General features: G+C 37.3%; 1 protein-coding gene and 1 non-coding gene across 4 annotated transcripts in view; one reads left to right on the top strand and one right to left on the bottom strand.

Annotated features, from left to right (window-relative positions):
- SOS1 (SOS Ras/Rac guanine nucleotide exchange factor 1) overlaps nt 1–25314 on the top strand; it is a 149647-nt gene that overhangs the window by 51995 nt on the left and 72338 nt on the right. For all 3 annotated transcript variants that reach the window (XM_042982117.1, XM_042982115.1, XM_042982116.1), the window contains exon 2: nt 21069–21194. In XM_042982117.1, the coding sequence (XP_042838051.1) occupies nt 21069–21194 (126 nt within the window). The remainder of the gene's footprint in view (nt 1–21068; nt 21195–25314) is intronic.
- Nucleotides 13037–13141, bottom strand: LOC122237476. The gene has a single exon (XR_006216090.1). It is a non-coding gene; the product is annotated as a U6 spliceosomal RNA (small nuclear RNA).

The following is a 25314-nucleotide window of genomic DNA, read 5'->3' on the forward strand; positions in this document are numbered from 1 at the left end:
TTGATTTGTGTTTCCCTGATGACGTGTGTGCGTTGAGCATCTTTTCATTGTCTATTTTCAGTGTCTATTGGTCATCTCAATGTCATTTTTGGAGAAATGTCTATGGTCCATTTTTTCTTTTTTTAATTTTATTGTATGTATTCTTGAAAGAGTGCACAAGTGGGAAAGGGGCAAAGAGAGAGAGGGAGACACAGAATCTGAAGCAGGCTTCAGGCTATGAGCTGTCTACACATAGCCCAACATGGGGCTTGAACCCACCCACTGCAAGTTCATGGCCTGAGCTGAAGTCGGATGCTTAACCGACTGAGCCACCAGGTGCCCCACTTTTTAATTGGATTATTTGTTTTTTGGTGTTGAGTTGTAGATATTATATATATATATATATATATATATATATCTTTTTTTAATTTAATTTTTTTTGAGTACTAACCCTTTATCAGCTATGTCATTTGCAAATATCATCTCCCATTCAATAGGTTGCCTTCTTATTTTGTTGATTGTTTCCTTCACTGTGCAAAAGCTGTTTATTTTGATGCAGTTCCAGTAGTTTCTTTTTGCTTTTGTTTCCCTTGCCATAGGAGACATATCTAGAAAAATGTTGCTATGGCCAATGACAGAGAAATTATTGCCTGTGCTCTCTTCAAGGATTTTTATGGTTTCAGGTCTCACATTTAGGTCTTTAATCCATTTTGTATTATTTTTGTGTATGGTGCAAGAAAATGGTCTAGTTATATTCTTTTGCATGTAGTTGTCCAGTTTGCCCAATACCATTTGTTGAAGAGACTGTCTTTTTCCCATTGTGTATTCATTACAACTTCGTTGAAGAGGAGTTGACCATGTAATTGTAGATTTATGTCTGGGCTTTCTACTCTATTCTGTGCATCTCTGTGTCTATTCTTGTGCCAGTACCATACTGTTTTGATTACTACAGCCTTGTAATACAACTTGAAACTTGGAATTGTGATACCTGTAGTTTTTTTTTTCTTTTTTTAAAAACTTTTTAAAAATGTTTATTTTCAAGAGAGAGAGAGAGCGCACAAGTGGAGGAGGGGAAGCGAGAAAGGGAGACATAGAATCCAAAGCAGGCTCTGAGCTGTCAGTACAGAGCCCGAAGTGGAGCTCGAACCCATGAACTGCGACATCATGGCCTAAGCTGAAGTTGGATGCTCAACTGACTGAGCCACCCAGGTGCCCCTGTTTGTTTTCTTTTCAAGATTGCTTTGGCCATTGAAAGTCTTTTGTGGCTCCATACAAATTTTAGGATTGTTTGCTCTAGTTCTGTGAAAAATGCTGTTGGTATTTTGAGAAGGATTGCATTAAATCTGTATGCTTTGAGTAAGATAGACATTTTAACAATTTCTGTTTTTCCAGCCTATGGATGTGGAATGTCTTATTGTTTCTTTGTGTTTTGAATTTCTTTCATCAGTGTTTTATAGTTTTCAGGGTACAGGTCTTTCACCTCTTTGGTTACGTTTATTCCTAGGTATTTCATTGGTTTTGTGCAATTGTAAATGGAATTGTTTTCTTAATTACACGTTATTAGTGTATAGGAATACAACAGATTTCTGTACAGTGATTTTGTATCCTCTTGCTTTACTGAATTCATTTATCAGTTCTAGTAGTTTTTTTTGGTGCCATCTTTAGGGTTTTCTATATATAGTGTCATGTCATCTGCAAATTGAGTTTTACTTCTTCCTTACCAATTTGGTTGCCTTTTATTTCTTTATGTTGTCAGATTGCTGCAGCTAGGACTTCTAGTACTGTGTTGAATAAAAGTGGTGAGAATGGACACACTTACCTTGTTCCTGACCTTAGGGAAAAAAAGCTCTAAGTTTTTAACCAGTGAGCATGATGTTTTCATATGAGGCCTTTATTATGTTGAGGTATTTTCCCTCTAGACCTACTTTGCAGAAAGTTTTTATCATGAATGGATGTTGTACTTTGTCAAATCTTTTTTTCTGTATCTATTGAAATGATCATATGGTTTTTATCCTTTCTCTTTTTGGCGATGTATTGCATTGATTATTTTGCAAATATTGAACCATCCTTGCATCCTGGGAATAAATCCCATATGATCATGGTCTATGATTTCTTTAATGTTTTATTGGATTTGGTTTGCTAATATTTTGTTGAGAATTTTTGCATCTGTATTCATGAGACATATCGGCCTGTGGGTTCCTTTTTTTGTGTGTGTGGTGTCATTATCTGGTTTTGGTATCGGGGTGATATTGGCCGCCTAGAATGCATTTGGAAGTTTTCCTTACTTTCCTATTTTTGGAATAGTTTGAGAATAGGTATTAATTCTTTAAATGTTTGGTAGAATATTTCATAATAGTCTGTCATGGTTGTTTGTATTTCTATGGTGTTGGTTATTTCTCCCTCTTTCATTAGTGATTTTATTTATTTGGGTCCTCTTTTTCTTCTTTCTTTCTTTCTTTTCCTTCTTTCTTCTTTTTTTTTTTTTTTTTGAGTCTGGCTAGAGGTTTATCAATGTTTTTGATCTTTTCAAAGAACCATCTTCTGGTTTCATTGATCTGTTTATTGTTTTTTTAGTTTCTATGTCATTTATTTCTTCTCTCACCCTTTTCATTACTTTCATGTTCCTTCCTTTTACTGTCTTGGGGATTTGTTCTTCTTTTTCCAGTTCCTTTAGGTGTAAGGCTAATTTGTTTATTTGAGATTTTTCTTCTTGAGGTAGGCCTAGACTACTGTAAACTTCCTTCTCAGATACACTTTTGCTGCATACTGGCGATTTTGGAGCGTTGTGTTTTCATTTTCATTTGTTCCCATTTTCATTTGATTTCTTCTATGACTTTTTGGTTGACCTATTCATTGTATAGTAGCATGTTATTTTATCTCCATGTATTTTTGCTTTTTCCAGATTTTTTTTGTGGTTGATTTCTAGTTTCAGAGTGTCGTGGTCAAAAAAGATGCATGGTGTGTGTGACTGATTATTTTTGAATTTGTGGAGACTTGGTTTGTGGCCTTATACCAGCTATTTTAATTTCTTTGCTAATTCCATCATCTTTGCCATTTTCTAGGTTTGTTTCAATTGGTTAACTTCTCTTTTGCTTTTGGGTTATTTTTTCCTGCTTCTTTACACGCTGGTAATTTTTTATTGGTTGTCGGGAATTGTGAATTTTACATTGTTGAGTACTGGATTTTGTTATGTTTCTATGAATAGTGTATTTTGTTCTGACAAGTAATTAAGTTATCTGGGATAAGTTTAGTCTTTCTGAGACTTTCTGAGGCTTTGTTAGAGCAGTTCCAAAGCAGACTTTAGTTTTACTACTGAGACCGTATTTTCCTGAGCACTTTGCCTGATACCCTGTGTACTATTAAGAAATCTTTCCAGTCTGGCTGATGGGAGCATGAACAAATCCCAGTTCTGTGTGAGCTCCAGGAGTTGTTTTGTCAACTGTCTTCTGGTGGTTCTTTCGTGGCCTAGGGGCACTTTTTCTCACATATGCATATCAGTATTCAGCCATAGAATTAAGGGTACTCTGCAATCTCTGGAGCTTCCTCCATCTTGGGCAGTCCCCTCCATCCTAATACCCTACTGCACATATTCTAGCCACCTTGACGTGCATGATTCCTATTTCTTTCTCCTTATCTTGAGATTGCTAGGCTTCTTTTGAGTTTTTGTTCCACACTCTTCCTGCTCAGTGACCTGAACGCTGCCTCCAGGCAGAAGCTGAGCAATTATAGGGCTCACCTCATTTGTTTTTCTTCTCTTTTGGCACTGTAGTTTTGAGCTGCCTGTTTCCCAAATGTCTGAAAATATTTGGTTCATATATTTGGTTTTATAAATTATTTGAAGTGGGAAGGTAATTCTGGGACCTCTTAACTCTATCATGACCAGGGACCTGTTCCTTTTGTTGCAACTGCTGGAGGTGGGTAGGAAAACTGGAAACTGGGGAGGGGACAGGCAGGCATAGTGGTCCCACTTGTCCTAGCTGGCAGTTCAATACCCTTTCAGCTTTTGCACACTTTTCCATCGCTTTTCTCAATCTACTGTTTATTTCTACTTTCTTCCCAAATGGATTCTAAACCATTATCCTCAAACAAAATGTCTGATTTCAGTATAGTTCCCAGTCTGTGTTCCCAGTCATATTTATCCCTAGTCATTTTATTACATGTGTAATACCCAATTTGGTTAGGAACAGAAAGAAGGAAAACACACTCATTAACCACTAAACCTTTATTAGAAATAAAAGCAAGTCATGGGACATCCATTAGATATATGTGGTGTGTCAGTAAGTATGCTTTGTAGGCAATTCATGAAAAAGACACAGTCCGTCCTCTCCAAGAGCTTTCAGTTCATTGAGGGAAACAACTATAGTATACATCAGTGTTGAACTATTAACCAAAAAAAGGTATAATAACTTGGAGAAGGCCTCAGTTAATTCTGATTGGGAGATCAAGTGAATTGATATGATAACAGGGTCACAAAAGGATCATTAGGGTTTCAGTCGGCAAGGTTAAGGGGAGAAGGACAGTCAAGGCAGAGGACAAGCATGAGAAGGCATGGAGGTAAGTGTGTTCTGGGAAGCCCACACTCATCCTTTAGATCTCCGCTTAAATATTACTTGATCAGGGGGCGCCTTGGTGGCTCAGTCAGTTAAGTGTCTGACTTCAGCTCAGGTCATGATCTCACAGTTTGTGAGTTCGAGCCCCACATTGGGCTCTGTGCTGATATCTCAGAGCCTGGAGCCCGCTTCGGATTCTGTGTCTCCCTCTCTCTCTGCCCCTCCCATGCTCACACTGTCTCTCTGTCTCTCAAAAATAAACATTATATATATATATATATATATATATATATATATATATATATATGTATATGTATGTATATTACTTGATCAGAGAGGATGCCCCTGATCTCCAAATCTAAATTTGGGGTGCCTGGATGGCTCAGTTGGTTAAGCATCCGACTTCGGCTCAGGTCATGATCTCACAGTTTGTGAGTTTGAGCCCCACATCAGGCTCTGTGCTGACAGCTCAGAGCCTGGAGCCTACTTCAGATTCTGTCTCCTGCTGTCTCTGCCCTCCCCACTTGTGCTCTGTCTCCCAAAAAAATAAATAAATAAACGTAAAAAAAATTTTTTTTAATCTAAATTAGATTATTCCTGTCCATAAAACTGTTTTCTTCATACAGTTTTAATAATTGTTTCATATTTTTCTCTTTCGCTAATTTGTAAACCGCATGAATACAGGCAGAGCTGTCTTTTCATTGTATTCCCAGTGCCTGGTATTATATCTGAAACATAGCGGGCTCTCAAGAAATATTTCCTGAATGAGTGGATGTGTCAGGCAGTATGCTAGTCTGCCTCATGGGTGTTGAATGTGAAGTGAACCACACACATGTGTCAGTAATTTCTCTTAAGCCTTTATCAACAGAGGTAAAATGTGTTCCTATAAAGGGCGTGAAATAACGAGTAATAAATTTTTTTCTCACAATTGGGCTAGTATTTCCTTTACCCTCCATGTTCTGCATCCCTTTTCAAGACTTCTACAGTTGTGTCTCTTCTTTCTTTCTTTGCTAACATTCCCCTAAGAGCAGTCTGAATTTGGGGTCCCCCTGCCCCTCTTTCTCCTCCCATGTACTCCTCTATGGCCTTCCAATTGAGTTTCATTTGGTTGAGTTCCATTTGAGTTGCCATTTGGATTCTGCTCCTGCTACTCAATTCATATTCTCTAAGAGGTCACCACTTATGTGATAATAATTGTTCATTGGTTGGCCTTTTCAAAATATATTCTGTTTGAGTTTTGCTGTGTTTAAAGCTGATAGACAGTGGTTTTTGTTTTGCCTCATGTCCATCTGCTTGCTGCTTGGATGTAGGTGCTACCAAGATTTCATCCTGTCTTTCACTGCCTATGGTCTACCTTGGGCTGGGAGATTTTATCCACCTCTACTTTGTACTATTTCCTGTGAGTGATTGGGTGAATTCCAGATCCTTGTCTTTGGCCTTAACCTCGTTCTTGAGCTTTAAGACCTAGCTTGATTTCCAGACATTCTTTGGTAAATTTAGAGTAAAATTTGATTATTGCATTAAGATACCTTTTCTTAAATATTCTTTTTTGGGGTGCCTGGGTGGCTCAGCGTCTGGCTCTTGGTTTTGGCTCAGGTCATGATCTAGCGGCTTCGGGGGTTTGAGCTCCATGTCGGGCTCTGCCCTGGCAGTGCAGAGCCTGCTTGGGATTCTCCCTCTCTCCCTCTCTCTATCTGCCCCTCCCCTGCTTGTGGTGTCTCTGTCTCTCTCAAGATAAACAAACTTAAAAAAAAAATACTTTCTTTATTCTTTCTTCTTTCATAACATAGATCTCATTTTTCTTTGCCAAAAATGTAAAAGAAAATGAGGGAGAAGACAAAGTAACACAAGACAAACTAACACAACCTAAAGCAAGGAATGTAAGTTCTGTGAGGACTAGAACTTTGTTATGCTATTCCCAAATGCCTACCACACCGCCGAGTATATGGGCTGCTCAAAATATTTGTTGCACAGATGAAAGAAATGCAAGGGGAAGGGCATTACAAGAACTAAAACATTCTATCAGGCTAATGTGGTCTATAGTCTTAACTCTGACGTTTATATAGTAGTGTTTATTTTATTTCTCCTCTTCCTGCAGCCTGAATCATATTTCTGTTTTCCCATATGAACTGAGATTTTGGACAAGTTTTGTAAAATACCTAACTATCCTATTCCTGGCTACGTAATAGCTGAGGGCTTAAGTCCTTATTTCAAGTTTGATTTACATTACATATTAGATATAAATAACAAAATGGAATAAATTGAACAGTTCATGATATTAGTTAAATTAAGGCGGGTTAACTTTTCTCCCTGGATTAAACATTAAAATTAGAAATAGGATGGTTCTGGGTGAAAATTTCAAACTCAGATTTGAGAAAATATCCCTGTTCAGCATCTTTATACCCTGACTTGGGTTGAAAATATGATAAGAAGCTAATAGTGTGTAACAAGGCAAAGAAACCAGGCACCTGTACTTAATTAGTCCAAGACTTGTTTATTCTTAGTACTTTAATTTGTCAGTTTTTTCAACTTTTTGATGTGATGCATTGTATTTTCAAGCTATTTTGTAAGACATTCTCTTTAGGTGGGGAATTTAGGATACAGAGTCACTTCTGGCTCTTTCTTTCCAACACTTAGATTTTATGATTGTATGTGTTTGTGTTTCCTTTCTTCAGCTTTACTATTAACTCTTAACTAGGTATCATTTTCTATATCCTTTTTAATATAACCTAGCAGAGTATTCTTTATGGAGAGAGTTTAATGAATGTTTTTAATAAAAGATTCAGGGGTGTCTGAGTGGCTCAGTTGGCTGGACCTCTGATTCTTGATTTTGGCTCAGGTCATGATCTTGCAGTTCATGGGTTTGAGCCCTGTGTCGGGGTCTGAGCCGATGACACAGAGCCTGCTTGAAATTCTCGGTTTCCCTGTCTCTCTGCCTCTCTCTCTCTCAAAAATAAGTGAACATTTTTAAAAAATTAAAAGAGTTCTATATTATACTTAGAAGTGGAATTGCTAGATCATAAAGTGTGCTCACACGTACACACACACACACACACACACACATATATATATATATGTATATATATATATATATATATATATATATACATATATGTATATGGCTTTACTAGCTATTCTCAAACTTTATTCCAAAAAGGTCATGTTGCTTTATATTTCCACCAGTAGTGAATGAAAATTCCCATTTCTTCATCTCTTCACTAACACTTGATATTTTCAGACTCTTAAATTTTTGTCAGAATAGTAAGACCTGAAATTATAATTCATAGTTTTAACTTGTTTTGACTTGAATACTTATAAGGTTGAGGCTGAGCACCTCTGTATTATTTATGGGGCAATTGTGTTTCCTCTTCTATGAAATGCTTGTACATGTCTTTCCCCCATTTAAAAAAATGAGGTGTTTTCATTAATACTTAATAGTTCTTTATTTATCCTGGATATTTATCCTTTGTAGATTATATGTGCTTCATTTATTTTTGCCCAGTGTGTCACTTAGCTTTGTACTTTTTGTGTTTGATGAAGCAGTACATTTTTTTTTAACATTTATTTTTGAGAGAGAGAGACTGTGTGTGTGTGTGTGTGTGTGTGTGTGTGTGTGTGTGTGAGAGAGAGAGAGAGAGAGAGAGAGAGAGAGAGAGAACGAACGAGAACACAGGGGAGGGACAGAGAGAAAAGAGAGAGAATCCCAAGCAGGCTCCACACTGTCAGAGCCGAGCCCAACACAGGGCTTGATCTCACAAACTGTGAAATCATGACCGAAGCCAAAGTCAACAGTTGTGTCCTTGACTAACTGAGCCACCCAGGCACCGCAAAGTAGTAGTTCTTAATTTAAGAAATTGAATTATGATTTTTCTTTGTTTTGTACTTTTTGTGTCTTTTCAAAGAAGTTCATTCCTACCTCAAGTTATAAAGATATTCTTCTATACTTTTTGGGGCTGGTGGCAAGAGAGAGCATAAGCAGCAGAGAGGGGCAGAAGGAGATAAAATCTTAAGCAGGCTCCACACTTAGAACAGAGCCCAACTCGGGGCTCTCCCCATGACCCTGAAATCATGACCTGAGCCAAATTCAAGAGTTGGACGCTCAACCAACTAAGCCACCCAGGCGCCCCTCTTCTATGCTGTTTTTAAAGGTTTCTAAATATTTTGTTCATCACAATTATGTACTTGATCCATCTTTGATTTTTTTTTATATGGTTTTCTATCTTAGTCCATTCAGTTTCCATAACAGAATACCATTGACTGTGTGGCTTATAAACAACAGAAATGTATTTCTCACAGTTCTGGGGGTTGGGGACTCCAAAAATCAAGGCACTGGCAGATTTGGTTACTGGTAAGGACCTGTAACCTGGTGCATAGATAGCTATTTTTTGTCTGCATCCTCACATGGTGTGAGGGGGCCAGAGAGCTCTCTGTTTTTTATTTATTATTTATTATTACTTTTTATTTCTTTCCTTTGGGAAGTACTGTTTTAATATATCTTTCTCTCCCCATCCCCATTTTCTTAATTTGGATGCTTAGCCCATTCATTTTCATTCTTTCTTTACTTCTAATATAAACATTTAGGGCTTTAAGTTTCCTTGTGATACTGCTTCAGCCACAACCCACATTTAAAAGTAAACCTTTTACTTTAGAATAATTTTATATTTACAGAAAAGTTGCGAACATAATACAGAAAATTCCTGTATACCCCTTACCTAATTTCCCCTTATTAATGCCATATGTCACTGTAGTACGTATGTCACAACTAAGAAATCAACATTATTTGTACGTTATTATTTACTGAATTTCATATCTTATTCACATTTTGCCCGTATTCCCCAGTGTCCTTTTTACAACTTTAGGATCCCACCCAGGATACCACATTACATTTAGTCATCTTGTCTCCCTAGCCTCCTCTGGTCTAAGACAGTTTCTCAGACTTTCCTTGTTCTTGATGACTTTGAGAAGTACTGGTCAGGTTTTTTGCAGTATACACCTCAATTTGGATTTGTCCATTGTTTTTCTCATGGTTAGACTGAGGTCATAGGTTTTTGGTAGGAAAACTACAGAGGTCAAGTGCTATTTTTCCCCAAACGATATCAAAGGCATGTGTTATAAATATGACTTCTCATTTTTGACGTAACCTTGATCACTTGGCCAGGGTAGTGTTTGTTAACTGTATCCATTATAAAGTTTCTCCCTCTCCCCTTCTTTTACATATTCTATGGAAATGGACTATAACTGAAGAGAACAGTATTAAGTATCCCTCCCCTAACTTGCTTCAGAAGAATATGGAAAATGTAGGGGAGGGCGTAATTTTATAGGGGTGTGTGTGTGTGTGTGTGTGTGTGTGTGTGTGTGTGTGTTTCATATATGTGTATGTTCCATATATATATATATGTATGGAAAGAGACAATCTCTATTTAGAACATAAATACATATTTATGTTTCATATATCTATCTGTATCAGTATGGCCGCATAGATGTTTGTTTATTTTGTACTCTGGGTTTGGGTTATAATCCAGTACTATATTACTTATTTTCTTGCTCAAATTGTTCTAGCTTTAACCATTGGGAGCTCTTTAATGTTGCCTTCTGTATTGCTTTCCCTTTCATTCTTTTCTGCTCCTCCCACTCCCCCCTATGATTTTTTTTTTTATATACCCTACCCTTTTGTTTTTTGAGCACTTCTTTTTTTTTTAATTTTTTTTTTTTTAATGTTTATTTCTGAGACAGAGACAGAGTATGAGTGGGGGAGGGACAGAGAGAGAGGGAGACGCAGACTCAGAAGCAGGCCCCAGGCTCTGAGCTGTCAGCACAGAGCCCGACGCGGGGCTAGAACTCACAAACCATGAGATCGTGACCTGAGCTGAAGTCGGACACTCAACCGACTGAGACACCCAGGCGTCCCAACACTTCTTTACTTTCTAGCACTACAGCATGCTTTAGGCTCAATTTGTTTATTCCCTTCTCTGACCTAGAATCAGGCATGTTGCCAAGGAACCCTGCTTTCTCTTTTGGAGAATGGTGTTGGAAACCAGGACCAGGGCACTGGATGTGCTCATTGTTACTAAGGTATATGTACCTTTAGGTCCTCTCAGTGGACTGAACTAGGAAATACATGTATTTCATAGTATGTACATAGGCACATACTTTAGGTACATAATGGCAACATGGGCATATTGTTTTATTTTTGTCATTCTACTTAAGAACATTTGACTTTAGTGCCTATTTTTAAGCCTCATTTTAGGTAGTGGACAGGGTAGGGAACCTAGTTGAAGGTAACCTTGTGATAGTGATATCTCGTCTTTTTACAAAAAGGTCTTTTTACCAAGACCCTTTTTAAGACAAAAATAGTCCTCAAGGCACTATGGTTTGTTTCCAAAGTCCCATAACTGAATTGTTTAGAATGTAGAATAAAATTTCCCTTAACACCAAATATATTAAGTGTAGTTTAATTTTTTTTAGCATGGCCTACAGAAATCTTTTATTTTCTATCTCTTGCCCACCTCAGTTCTTACCACCTCCCCATGCTTCCTAATATTCTAATCATACAAAACTGCTTGACATTTCCTAACCTGCAATACATACTCTGATATCTCTTTGTGTTTACCTGTAGTATTCCTTCTAGATTGCCCTTCTCTTTGATTCACTCAGACGATTTTCATTCAGTTTTCAAAAGTCAGCTCAGGTTGTAGATCTTCTATCAATCCCCCCTTAATTGGTCCAGATATATTTAGGACATGAGAGGGAGAGCGAGAGCGTGAGTGGGGGAGGGCAGAGAGAGAGAGAGAGAGAGAGAGAGAGAGAGAATCCAAACAGGCCCCATGTGTCAGGCTCAAACTCATGAACCGTGAGATCATGGCCTAAGCTAAAATCAGGAGTCATACCCTTAATGCACTGAACCACCCAGGTGCCCCTAGGAGTTCATTCTTCTATGTTAATATTTCTCGAAGTGTGATTTCAGGACCACTTGCAAGAATCGCCTGAGACAGGGGCGCCTGGGTGGCTCAGTTGGTTGAGCGTCCAACTCCAGCTCAGGTCATGATCTCACAGCTCATGAGTTCGAGCCCCATGTCGGGCTCTGTGCTGACAGCTCAGAGCCTGGAGCCTACTTCGGATTCTGTGTCTCCCTCTCTGTCTGCTCCTAACCCACTAGCATTCTGTCTTTTGTCTCTCTCAAAAATAAATAAATATTAAAAAAAAAAAAAAAAAGGATCTCCTGAGACACTCCTGAGGTATTGTTAAAAACGCAGACCTTGGGGCCCGTCCCCAGACCTTGGCAAAGGGAATAGTTGGAGTGGGGTGGATTTGCATTGTTGATAGTCTCTGTAGGCGATGTGCAATATTTTTATGTCCCATTCCGGTGTTTTTAAAGAGTCTTTTTTTTTTAAATGTTTACTTTTGAGAGAGAGGGAGAGAGAGAGAGGGAGAGAGGGAACATGCATGCAAGTGGGGGAGGAGCAGAGAGAGGGAGACCAAGGAACCCAAGCAGGCTCCACACTGACAGCAGAGAGGCAGCCCAGTGCAGGGCTCGAACTCAGCCATATTTAAATGAAAAAATTTAAATGTACACAAAGTAGACAGAATGAATATTCATGTGCTCATTACCTAGAGTTAAGAGGTATCTGGATTTTGTCACATTTACTTCATCTACCTTTTTATTTTTCTCCGAAGTATTTGAAAGCAAGTTGAGTTCACCAGAGGTCGTTTTTCCCTTACATAACTTCAATGCCACTATCACAGTTATCAAAATTAACAGCAGTTTGTTGGTGCTATCTAATAATACCAGTCAAAATTCAAATTTGTTCATGTGTCTGAAAAGTGTCAGTTTTGCAGTTGGTTTATTGGAATCAAGGTCTTCATATTAAATGTAGTTGTTATGTCTCTTAAATTTCTTTAATACACAGATCCTCCTCTTCCAGTTGACTTATTGCAGGAACTGAATCAGTTGTCCTGCAAGATGTTCAACATTTTGGAGTTCTCTGTTTATTTCCTTGGGGTAATATCTAACTTTTCTTATATCTGTCATAGTTGCTATAAATGGAAGTCAGCTTTAGAAGCTTGATTAGATTTATTTTTAGCTTTTTTGGCAAGAATACTTCACAGGTGGTGCTGTGGCTTCACACTGCATCAAGTCTGGCCCCAATTTTAGTGACGTTAACTAAGATTGATCAGGGGATTCAGGAGGTAACAGCCTGAGCCCTACTTAAAAAGATCATCTCTTTATGTAGTGGTTTCTTTCATCTGTTGGTAATTAGTGTCTGAATTTATGTTGTTCAAGTCGCAAATGGGTGGTTTTCTAACTCTGTTCCTTTTACATTTGTTACCTGGAATCCTTCTATAAGGAACAATTCATCAATGCCAGTTGTTTGGTTTATCCCAGAGTATAGTATAGTTCAGACAGGAAAAGAAGGATGTGTATTAATTCTTTCAGGATAAAGACTTGGTGCCCCACTTATTTCCAATTTGGTATTTTTTGAAACCTCATTTTGACCTCATTGGTTTTTGTAGATTCAATGTATTTCACGAATTTGCATGTCATCCTCGTGCGGGGGCCATGCTAATCTTCTTTGTATCATTTCGATTTTTGGTATATATGCTGCTTGAAGCAAGCACAGATTCAGTGTGTTTCAGTTAGTTGCAGCTGATTTGGTTTTTGAGGTAGCCCTTTGCCTTTTCATGAGATTCCTGTGTTGTTTTGTTACGTTTTGTTTTGTTTGTTATGGCCCATTCATCTGAGAGCTTCCTTGCTTTCTGGTACAATAAGACATCCCAGGCTTATATTTTCATTTACAATTTAGATTGAATTAAGAGTTAAATGTGTATGTGTTTTAAAAATTCTGTGCATATCTCCTACTATAGTTGGAAATTTCTTCATATGAGATAGAATTTTTTAGTAACAATATTTACTATAATTTAAAGTTTTTGCTGTATGTTAGCTGTATCATTTTTTTCATTGCTTTCATTTTTAAAATTTAATTACATTACAATTTAAGTTATCTTTATTATTTTTGTATATGCATATTTTTGGCCATAGTAGTGGTCTAAAGCTTCTTCTACAGTGTTCACAGGTTCTCAGATATTTTGTTTATTTTTGCTCACAGGACAAAATATGTGATAAGTAGTCTTAAATAATTTTTACTTATTTCAGTTAATTTATTGTAACCATTTTCATCTAACATTAGTAAAGGGGAAGAATCTTGGAAATTGGGACTAAGTTATTTGTAAATATTCTTTAAATAAGTCCTCTTTACTTCCTGTAGTTATGACAGCTAGTAAGTTAATAAGTAAATATATCTCTATGGTAAATACCCAGTAGTTAGGTTGTTTTGCTACTTGAGTATTTGAAACACTGTTTGGGTAAATAATTCTCCACAACCAAAAAAATAAAATACAATAAAAATTTCAAAACCACTTAAAAAAAAAAACAGTTTTAGTTTTGTTTCACTACATGTAATACAAAAACCTTAAATTGAGGTGTTAAACTGAATTTCTTCTCTTTTCTGCAAAATATTATCCTATTCTAATATTTCCTACCCTGGTTAAGTTAGTGGTTCTGATTGTTGCCCCCATTCTCCTCCAAAATAGTTATCCAAACACACCTCCTCACTTTCCCACCTCCCACGGTTTCTCCCTCTGTTCAGGCATCCACAGTTTCTTTTTCCAGACCTTGCAGCATCCGTCCAATTAGTTTTGCTTCCTTCAACCTCATCTTCCTTTAACTCATTCTTAATACTGATACCAGAAAGATTCTTAAGCAAAGGGATCTAATTATGTCAATGTCTTGCTTAAAACCTTTCAATTATTTTCTACTTCCCTGGTTACTTCCCCACTTCTTAGCATTCCACACAAGCCTGCCCTTTCCAGGCTTAGCTGTCCTCACATTTTTTCTTGGCCTCTGTAATTTTTTATATGCTAGCTTTTTTAGTAACATATGTGCTGCCCTTAACACCTTCGTTCTCTGTGCACCGGTTCAAGTGTGTTTTACTTGATACTTACTTCTGATAATCCTCACACACCATTCAGCAAGGGTCACTCTTTTTTTGAGGCTGGGGGTTGTCACTGTGCCTTAAATATAACTCCATTTTAGCCTCATCACACTATGTTAAGTCAGTTGTGTATATTGACTGTGTGAACTGAACTCTTTGTGTCCTCTTTGTGTCCCCAGCAAATAAGAGCTTAGGAAAGGGGTGCCTGGGTAGCTCATCTGTTAAGCATCTGACTCTTGATTTCGACTGAGGTCATATCTCACCGTTCGAGGGATCGAGCCCTGTGCTGGGCTCTGTGCCGACAGCTGACAGCGTGGGGCCTGCTTGGGATTCTGTCTCTCTGCTTCTGCATTCTCCCTCTCTTAAAATAAATAAACTTTAAAAAAAAAAAAAAAAGCTCACGAAATTAAAAAGATTGTTACATATATGGACCTAAAGGCTAATTAACAGACTCCAAGAAATGAGAAAATATTTTTAGTCAATTTTATTTCTAGAAAAGATTTAAGTTCTCTGATTTAATTTTTATCTCCTTTAATTTTTTTAAAGGTTTTGCTTTGATTTTTAAATCTATGAATGAGGGAAAATGAGGCCTGAAACATCAGATGTTGGCTAAATAATCATTGTAACATTGCAAAGAAGTTTAACAATGCAAATCTTTATTATTTGCTATGATAAAGGTTTTGAGAATACAAGATTTATTTTATATTCTCCTGTTAAATTTAGAAATAAAAGTAGCAGATCTGGGCTCAAGATATGACAAAATACACTCTAGAAGCCTTTCTAATTCTTCAGAGAGCCATTAGCTAGAAAAGCCTATTAAAAATTCATCAGAATTCAACATAGTGTTTTCTGGCAGTTTACCCAAGGGGCTGCTGAGTACACTTAGAGAACTCAAGTCTCAAACAACCTAGGATTTGATACAGACCTGATCCTTGTTTTTTTCAGATTCCACAAAATCTGGCAATAAGAGCCAACAGTTGCTTCTGAATCTGTTGGAAACCACTAGAGACCAAATGAACCATCAAGAGAGATACAGGCAGTCCTTAAAGAAGGTTTAAAATTCAATGTGGCATCTTTAGTTGAATATGATGATTATACCCTAAAAGAATTCTTGTCATGATCATGTGACATTCTTATTCACGACTATGATTAATTAATTCTTCAGTGAAGTTCTTGCATTTGCTTTACTTAAGTTACCTAAAGTAATTTTCTAAGTATGTGAGGTTTTTGATATCAGTAAATAGAAGTATAAAATATAATATTTTTGAAAACTGTGTATAAGGGAAAACCCACATCTAATTTATAAACCCAATCCTAAGTGCTTATTATAACTACACACACACACACACACACACACACACACACACACACACACACACACACACACACCCTTAATGAATATCAGCTGTAGATGACTTCTGAAGGCTGTCGTAAGATTGGCAGTGTAACCTATTCTGTATGGTCTTGAATAATTTGGATCATTTGATCTATTAAATACCTTTCAGTACCACTTAAATGGAATAGAACACTTTAGCTGTAATACTATCCCATAGAAAAGAAGTGTTTTTTATTCTGTCTGTATAGGAAATGTAATACTACTTCTGTCTGCTCATTAAAGAAATCTCCTAATAGCATCTTCCTTAAAAGAATAAAGAGCAAAGTCTGTATTTCAGAAATTGGTGTTCTGCTTGTCTTGAAGTATTTACCATTGTCCATGCTTTTCAGCCAGAGATTTTGAAGTATTCTTTTTGTTTTTAAGGAAGTAAAATAATTTATTAGTCTCTTGTACGAAGGAACCTTTTGATCCTAATTTGACAGGTTTAATATATGATGAAGGTTAATATTCAGAAACTTAGAAGTAACAGTTGGCATTATGCATTATTTCTGTTTAGGCCTAATTCTTTGTGTGATTTATTTACCTAATAGGTTTTATTTGGATATTAATAACCATCAATAAATAAAACTGTTTGAATTTAAATTTCTAAAATTTTATGCATCATGCTAGGTGTCAAACTTGGCCAGCATTTGGATTATATGTGCCTGAATTGTAAGCAGTATCAAGTTTGTTTGTCTAAAGCATAGCATTTTACCACTGTGGTTACATACAGTTCATTTGATTCTACAAAATAAACATCTATTTTAGTTTTGTCTTTGTATGTTGAACGGTTTCTGCTTTCAGGGTTTATGCTCCTGAAATCATCTAGCCTTACCACTATCCCTTTTCAACCTTAATTCCAAGAATGAAATATTTTATCCCTCTCACCCCTGCAACACCAAGGCTTTGAGTGAGTATACTCTGAATGTCGGGGATTGAGAGTGAAATGCTAAGAGAATATGATTCTATAGATAGATGAAGAAGGCCCTGCCCAGTAGGATCATCGACATCAAGCAGACAAGGGAACGTGTAATTTTAATTCATTATGACAAACTGGTAACAAAAATGTGGTATCTAGTACAAGCATTAGCAGAGTATAAGGCCCATATGAGCAGGAACTGTTTTTGGCTTAGCTCTGTGTATCCAATACCAACAAAGTCTGATATATTTATAATGGGGTCAGTAAGTCATTTAAATGAATGACATTAATTCTGCCTTAGAGAGAGGCAAGAAACAAGGAAGTCTTCCTAAATGAGACGAGATCTGGGTTTTGAAAGTCAAACAGGTAGATGAGAGCGTGAATGACAGGCATGGAGAACAGTGTGAGTAAACTGCATGCCATGTTTTAGCAAACTACAAATGGTTTGAATTGCTGCTTCAGCTTAAAGTGTAAGTTGAAGAGCAGCTGGAGAGGGACCTGTATTAATGAAGAATTATGTTTCCATGGGTTTCTTTGAAAAACAAAGAACATTTTAAAAAAATAATCTGATTAATTTACTTTAGAAAGAACACTTTCTAAAATGTGTTTCTGTGTACCTATACCTCAAAAGTCTTTGATATTTTAAAAAATTAATTAAAATGATTGCTGATTAAATATGTTCTTTTTCATTTTTTTCATTTTTTTATTTTTTAAGTAAGCTCCATGCCCACTGCGGGGCCTGAACGCACGACGCTGAGATCAAGAGTCACATGCTGTACTGCCTGAGCCAGCCAGGCGCCCCAGTATTTTCATTTTAATATTTATTATCTCCAGCATTTTAGCTATATGTTGGATTTTTTGTGAATTTGTAATTTATAAATTTTACTTTATTTGTAATTTTGAATGAGTAAAATGATTTTACCTTTTCAGATGATAGAGATTTATAGTGCTGCATTTGCATTGATTACATGACAATGTTTATTGAAGTGTGACAGCATACATCAAGCCATGTGTTCTCTGGAAGCCCGTTATGTGAATAGATACAGTTTGTGGGCATTCTCTCTGTGCTGATGGAGCCACTAGCACACTCCTCAGACTCCAGATTCGACAGTCAAGGGTTTAGTGGAAAGAACTATATGGCCCAGACACCAGGAGGCCCAGGTTCGGTATTTACAGCGTTGCTAGTTAACTGCAGGATCATGGGCATCTCCTTTGTCTCATTTGCTAAATAGAGGCGCTGAGTTAAATGACTTCTCAAGTCCCTTTTATTTCTAAAATTCTGTGGTTTTATAAATCTATAGCTATAGTTTATATGATGCTGGAGCCTTGGACAGAAATGTAACCCCAATTATAGTTACATTTTCCAGTACTACATCTTAGTGAAAACAGGGGCTTCTATATTGTCTTTTTCTAAAATATATTTCCATTTGTTAAACTGAGTTCTATGTGTGACATATAATTTTTCTTTATTTTTTCAAGTGCTTTTTAAAAAAAGATTTTATTTACTTTTAAGTAATGTCTACACTCAACCTGGGCTTGAACCTACAACCCAGAGATTGCATGCTCTACCAACTGAGCCAGCCAGGCACCCTGAGATATAGTTTTTCTTATTAAACTTTTATAGTAAGTTCCTTTTTCTCACTAAGTTATATTAGAGATTTTGGTAGGATAGATGGAGATATCTAACAAGTGATTTGAAGTGTGTGTCTAAAACTCAGGAGGCAGGGGCGCCTGGGTGGCTCAGTGGGTTAAGCATCCGACTTTGGCTGAGGTCATGATCTCACTGCTCATTCTGTGCTGACAGCTCTGGGAGCCTGCTTCAGATTCTGTCTCCGTCTCTCTGTGCCTCCCTTGCTTGTGCTTGCTCTCGTGTGCACTCTCTCCCTCTCTCTCTCTCTAAAGTATAAAATAAAATATTAAAAAAAAAAATTAAAACTCCGGAGAGAAGTCAGAACTAGGGGTAGATTTGAAGTTGTCTGCATTGGTTGTAGTTTAAAATGTGGAGGTAAAGATTACTTGGGAAAGAACAGAAGAAAAGAGCAGGCAGAAAAGGCTAGAATCCACAGTTAAGAGGTGGAGGAAGCTAAGGAACTCCACAAGAAAATGGAAAAGGAGCAAAGAAATAAAAGAAGTAGGACAGGTTGTGTCACTGGTCAGAAAAGAGAATTAAAAAATGAAAAGACTTGGGGCACCTGGGTGGCTCGGTCGGTTAAACATCTAACCCTTGATTTCAGCTCAGGTCATGATCTCACAGTTGTGAGATCAAGCCCCATGTCGGGCTCTACACTGACAGCACAGAGCCTGCTTGGGATTCTGTCTCTTTCTCCTCTCTCTCTGCCCCTTCCCCATGCCACCCACGCCCCATGCTCTCTCTCAAAATAAATAAACTTAAAAAAAAAATGAAAAGACTGGACTGAGAGTCCCTCAAGAAAAGCCCACTATGTGGTGTTAGGATTCACTGATAAATGAAGATAAGTTGGTTATGAAGCTAAAGGGTATCTGACAAGACAATTTAAGCCAAATGGGTGCATGCAATTCAATCAATAAAAATAAAATTTTGTAAGCAGAATCAGACCTGAACAAACTGATGGCTACCAGAGGGAAGGGGGCTCTGGGGATGGGCTAAATGGGTGAAGGGGAATGGGAGATACAGACTTCTGGTTGTGGAATGAATAATCACGGGATTATTAACAGAATAGTCCATGATATTGTGTTAGTATTGCATGATGACAGTAACTACATTTGTGGTGAGCATAGCATAAGGTAGAGAGAAGTCGAGTCACTGTTGTTGACCTAAAACTGTTGTAACATTATGTGTCACCTGTACTCAAATAAATAAATAAAACTTTTTATCAAATTCCATCTTAAAAACAGAAAGGTGGTTTAATGTTGTTATGTGCTGAAGGGAAGTAAGTTTACAAGGTCCATTAGCTACACACATTAGAGTGTGATGGCATGGCAAATAGTAAGCCCAGAGCTGAGAAACACAAATTCTGGGGTTCTAAGTCCAAACGTTATCCGTTATTTTAACTGCACGACCATTCAGTCATCTAACAGGGTGAAGAGATTTATAAACAGATTAATCACAATCAGATTGGTAATTGCTATACTGAATATGACCGGAAATGATCGGGCAAGGGATTTAAGCCTTTTGCGGCTTAGTTTCTTCACCTATAAAATAATAAAAAATTGCTTTAAACCTCATACTTGATGTAGCATTCCCCCCACAGTTCTGAATTGTGATTGCCTCTAAAATATTTTTCCTTAAAAAGTATTTTAAATTCATGTGTACGGATATATACATATCTATGTATTTTTAACACACATTCCAGAAATTAATAATATAGTACACTGTGTGTAAAAATGTACCCCTACACTAAGGCTGTCATACCCTGTTCGATAATGAGGTGTAATAGGACAGATCATACTACATGCTCTTGGCCAGCGAGTATTGTGCACTTTTCTCCCAAGAGGGCTCTGCCCTTTGGAGAGTTGACTATATTTTAAAACCTATATTGTTTGTTTCCTGGAACTGATTTTTCTGCCATTTGTTAAAAGGAATAGTTGTGACCCATAGTGAGTGACAAAAGGATGCACGTAAAGGCTAGCATGCTGGTAATTAAAATGTAAATTTTACAGAGGCCAGTGGCCTGATGGGCCTCCAACCAAATGGTTGAGGAAAATGAAGGTAAAGATGATTAGGCATTTATGAATGAGTGACTACCAAGTTATCTTCATAAAGCAGAGACAGTCACAGATTGTCAAAAGTGCCCATTTTGTGTCCTTTGGTATAGGGTGATTTTGTGTTCAACAAACATTTATCAAGTTTGTATTCTGTGCCCTGCACAGTGCTAGGTGCTAGTGTTACACTGGTGAATAAGAGAAATCCTTCTTGGATTTTATCATTTAGGAGGAAAGGTAGAGTTAAAACAAGGACCAGAGACCCATGGGAGGTCAATTTTGCCCAAGCAGTATGTTGAGTAAATGTTCTGGTTCTGGATGAAAACCATAGCCTCTCCCTCCTTCTCTGCATTCCCATGTCTCAGGGTAACTGTGGTTTAAAGAAAAAAATATATTGAAATCTGCAGTTAGGTATCTGAACCTCCAGGACCATGTTAATAAGCATGTATGGTATTGTGGCTGGGGAGAGATTGAGAACGAACTTCTGGGTCATCACATTTAAATCTGTACTTGCAATTCAGACCATGTGCTTGAGTATAAACCTACATTTTAATTACTTTGCTTTTTGTTTATAGGTCCAGGGGCAAGTTCATCCTACTCTTGAGTCTAGTGATGATGCTCTTCAGTATGTTGAAGAATTAATTTTGCAGTTATTAAATATGCTATGCCAAGCTCAGCCCCGAAGTGCTTCAGATGTAGAGGTATGATAAATTTTGCCTTGTATTTGCTTTATACACACACACACACGCACACACACACACACACACACACACACACACTGTGTACTTGTTGCAGTGTCAGTGAAAGTGTTCTGAAATGAACTTTTGTTGGCCTCAAAACACTGCCTTTATTTTGTTTTAAGTTTATTTATTTTGAGAGAGACAGAGACAGCGTGAGAAGGGGAGGGACAGAGAGAAAGGGCAAGAGGGAGAGAATCCCAAGCAGGCTCCTCATTGCCAGCGCAGAGCCTGATGCGGGGCTCGAGCTCATGAACCTGTGAGATCATGACCTGAGCTGAAACCAAGAGTCGGATGCTTAACCAACTGAGCCACCCAGGCACCCCTAAACACTACTCCTTGATACTAGAATTTTACACACACACACACACACACACACACACACACACACACACACACACACAGAGTTTTAAGAGTGGAATATGTTCAAATGTTTCTTTTGTTTTTAAAGCCCACTGTCATTTAAAAACATTTCGGGGCGCCTGGGTGGCTCAGTCGGTTAAGCGTCTGACTTCAGCTCAGGTCATCATCTCACAGTCTGTGAGTTCCAGCCCTGTGTCAGGCTCTGTGCTGACAGCTCAGAGCCTGGAGCCTGCTTTGGATTCTGTGTCTCCCTCTCTCACTGCCCCTCCCCTGATCATGCTGTGTCTCTGTCTCAAAAATAAATAAAAACATTTAGTTATTAATCTGTTGGTCTTCAGTTGTTACATGTATTTTAGATAGTAAGTGAACTCCTTCCCACCAATTGGAAGGGAAAGAAACATGTAAAAACCTAGGAAGTTCTGCAGTCTACTACAGCAGTGACCTGGCCCTGTCTTTTTTAGGGCTTAAAGTTTGGTGGAGATGCAGGAATAATGGCAATAACAGGATGTGATCCACTGTGCATAAAAGTTTTGAGGGACACCATAAAAGGGACAAACTAATAACACAGGCCTTGGGGCTTAGGGATTAGCTTCCCAGAAGAGGCATCTGAAGAAGTCAAAAGTCTGAGAAGAAAAGAAAGAAGGTTTGAAGTTCTAACTGTAGAAAATGGGAGATAGAGCTGGAAATATAAAAGTTGTCTAACAACGATAAAGAACATTTGACTTTAATGACCTTGAATGTATACTAGTACAAATCTTTGAGTTTCTCTGGCATTTCTTTTGCAGTACTCAAATGTGGGCACAAGAAAGATAGTTGGGTTGAATGGAATTTCACCATAGACATACAGTAGAATAGTAGGACAAGGAAATGATGGAAATTGGTAATAACAGGGCTTTACAACCTTTCAAGACACAACACACATAGAATATAACAAAGATTTTATCTCAAATGGTGGCTGGGTAGGAGGTATATCTATCTACCCCAGGCCCTACCCTGTCCCCCAGGGGATGAGGGATTGATAATATAGGCATATCTAATGAGAAACTTCTGAAAAGAGCATCAGAGAACCTAAACTGGATAGGAGAAAAAGTGACATATAATAATGGCTGATATTTAAGTGCTTGCTGTAATGTGTACTGTTCTAAACAGTTCCGTGCTTTATATTTTATTTAAAGTTTTTTAATAACCCCATGAAGATGGTGCTGTTTTCTTCTCTTACTAGAATGTAAGCTCCAAGGTTATTTTTCTTGTTTACTGCCAAATTCCTAGCATCTAGAACAATGTCTGGCACTGAGAATGCACTCAGGAAATAACATGTTGAATGAATAAATGTGGAAACTGAAGCACAGAGAGGTTAGATAAATTGCCCTTGCCCAAGGTCACAGCTAATAAGTAGCGAAGTCAAGACTGTAGCCCAGAAAGTCTAAGCTTTTTGCATGTACATTACAACTCAAGTATCCTGCCAGGAGAGGACAAGTAGATTGGAAAAACATGGAGGGAATTAGGGTATTGGATTTCCCAATAAGGTTAAGAACTGATAACACTAGAATACCTGAGTGAGAGAATTAAAAGAATAGATTGGGATCAGAGACAAAGTTGTTGGAATTTAAGATTTCCTCAGTAACACAGTTACAAAGCGGGATGTGGCCATGTGATGGTGGCTGGGGTAGAAAGTCTCCAAGATGAGGTATTCAAAGAATTAAGAGGCCAGGGTATTTCATGTGTCCTTAAGGTAGACAGTAAGGTCACACAGGATCATGACAAGATTTTACATGATCCAGAAACAGCTTGGGGAATGGAAAAGATGCTAAATTTACCTTCATGCAGGTTTTGGGACAAGGGCGGTTTTTGCTCTCGAAGTCTTCAGGGGAATTCCAGATTTCAGCTGAGGCAAAGAGATATTTGAAAACATTGAACTACAGAGGTTGTAGATGTAGAAAAGATTGTATACAATGGAATAGTAATTCACTTTGATTTCTTAAGTAATTTAAAGAAGGTTTCATACATTTTTATCCCATTTTTCCATTGAATTATAAGGTCAACTATCCTTTATTCATGATTTCCTTTAGGCACTTAATTACATTGGTCTTCAGAGTAGATCTTGAATAGAACTCGTTGCCTGACTCTTCTCATGAACAATTCCAGTTGCTCTTTTGGATCTTAGTTAGGTTCTCCCACAGTGTTTATAAAATACAGCATTCAGCCTTGTGCCTAGTGTGTTAGAGTAGGGTTATGGAACTCATCTTGCTTATTATCATTCTGATGTTAGAGGGCGTTCTAGGAATTTGCTAGTTTGATAACATTGCAAACTCAAATTCAGTTCTTTCTTGATATCTCATACTATACTGTGTTTATTTAATTTCCTTATTTTTATTAATACAGAAACTAATATATAATTTTTCCAATATTGAAGGAGATCTCCATGAATTCTTGAAAATTACTGCATCAGTTTTTGACTTGCACAGGTTTGATCAAAATGTAGGCCCTCAAGACTCTAAATATTAATAAAGGATATTTCTTAGCTTCTTAATAGAAAACTTCTGAGATATTGAAGATATATAATTATCCAGTGCCCTGTCATGTTATTTTTAAGCGGTAAATCTGAGCCCTTAAAGTGGATGTAGCCATGTGATATACCAATGAGCTGGCTTTGGAATTGGGAAAGGTTGGGAAGAATGTATGAGTGAAATAGAAATAGCCATCAGTTGGGTAATGGGCTTTGTAATTTCAGAGTACAGTTATATACATAGTTATGTCTTTACAACAACCCTATGGAGTAGTTATTACTTTGCTTATTTTATAGATTACACAGCCCTCAGAATGGTAGAACAGATTTAATTTTTTTCTTTTTTTTTTTTTAAATAAAATGCAGAGCTTGAATTCCCAACCCTGAGTTCAAGACCTGAGCAGACACTTAGTGGACTGAGCCATCCAGGTGCCCCTAGAACAGATTTTTAAAAAGGTGGAAACCTGGAATCTAATCATGGTCAAATACCCTTCTTACTGTACCATTCCTGGAAGCGTATTTAGACAAAAATATAGATATATAGAGATTTTAAATGAATATAATGGTGTGTTAGATTCTTTTATCAGAAAACAATTTTTTACTTTCTTTGTTCATAAGGATTTTATATTTCTTTAATACATTTGTTTTATTTCCTTAATACATTTACAGAGCCTTTTTTTTTTTAAGTCATAAGGGTCATGAATTTTATAAGCCCTTCAAATAAATTTTGAGGTAAGAGATAATTCATCAAAGTTTTTTTAAAAATTTGAGGCCCATATTAAAAACCGTACTTAAAAAAAAAGACCTGCGTTTGGCTTTGTGCAGATAGCTTAGAGCCTGGAATCTGCTTCGGATTCTGTGTCTCCCTCTCTCTGCCCCTCCCCTGCTCATGCTCTGTGTCTGTCTGTCTGTCTGTCTCTCTGTCTGTCTCTCTGTCTCTCTCTCTCTCTCTCAAGAATAAATATTTAAAAAAATAGATCAGTCTGAATTAATGCAATATATAAAATTTCTGTCTTTCTAAAGAATACGTTTTGATTAAAGTATAAACATAATTCAAAGTAGAGTAGCAATTCTTCCTTAATACTTGGCCCCAAGGGGATTTATTTTAATGAAAAACTAAAAGTGGGTTTTAGTTGCCCTATAGTTTTAGGAATATAGATACTTTGAAAGTGCTTGAAAACTGATGGACTATATATGTATCTATACTATGTTAAT

Source organism: Panthera tigris, chromosome A3 (genome assembly GCF_018350195.1).
Source record: "Panthera tigris isolate Pti1 chromosome A3, P.tigris_Pti1_mat1.1, whole genome shotgun sequence".
In the NCBI taxonomy this organism is placed as follows: domain Eukaryota; kingdom Metazoa; phylum Chordata; class Mammalia; order Carnivora; family Felidae; genus Panthera; species Panthera tigris.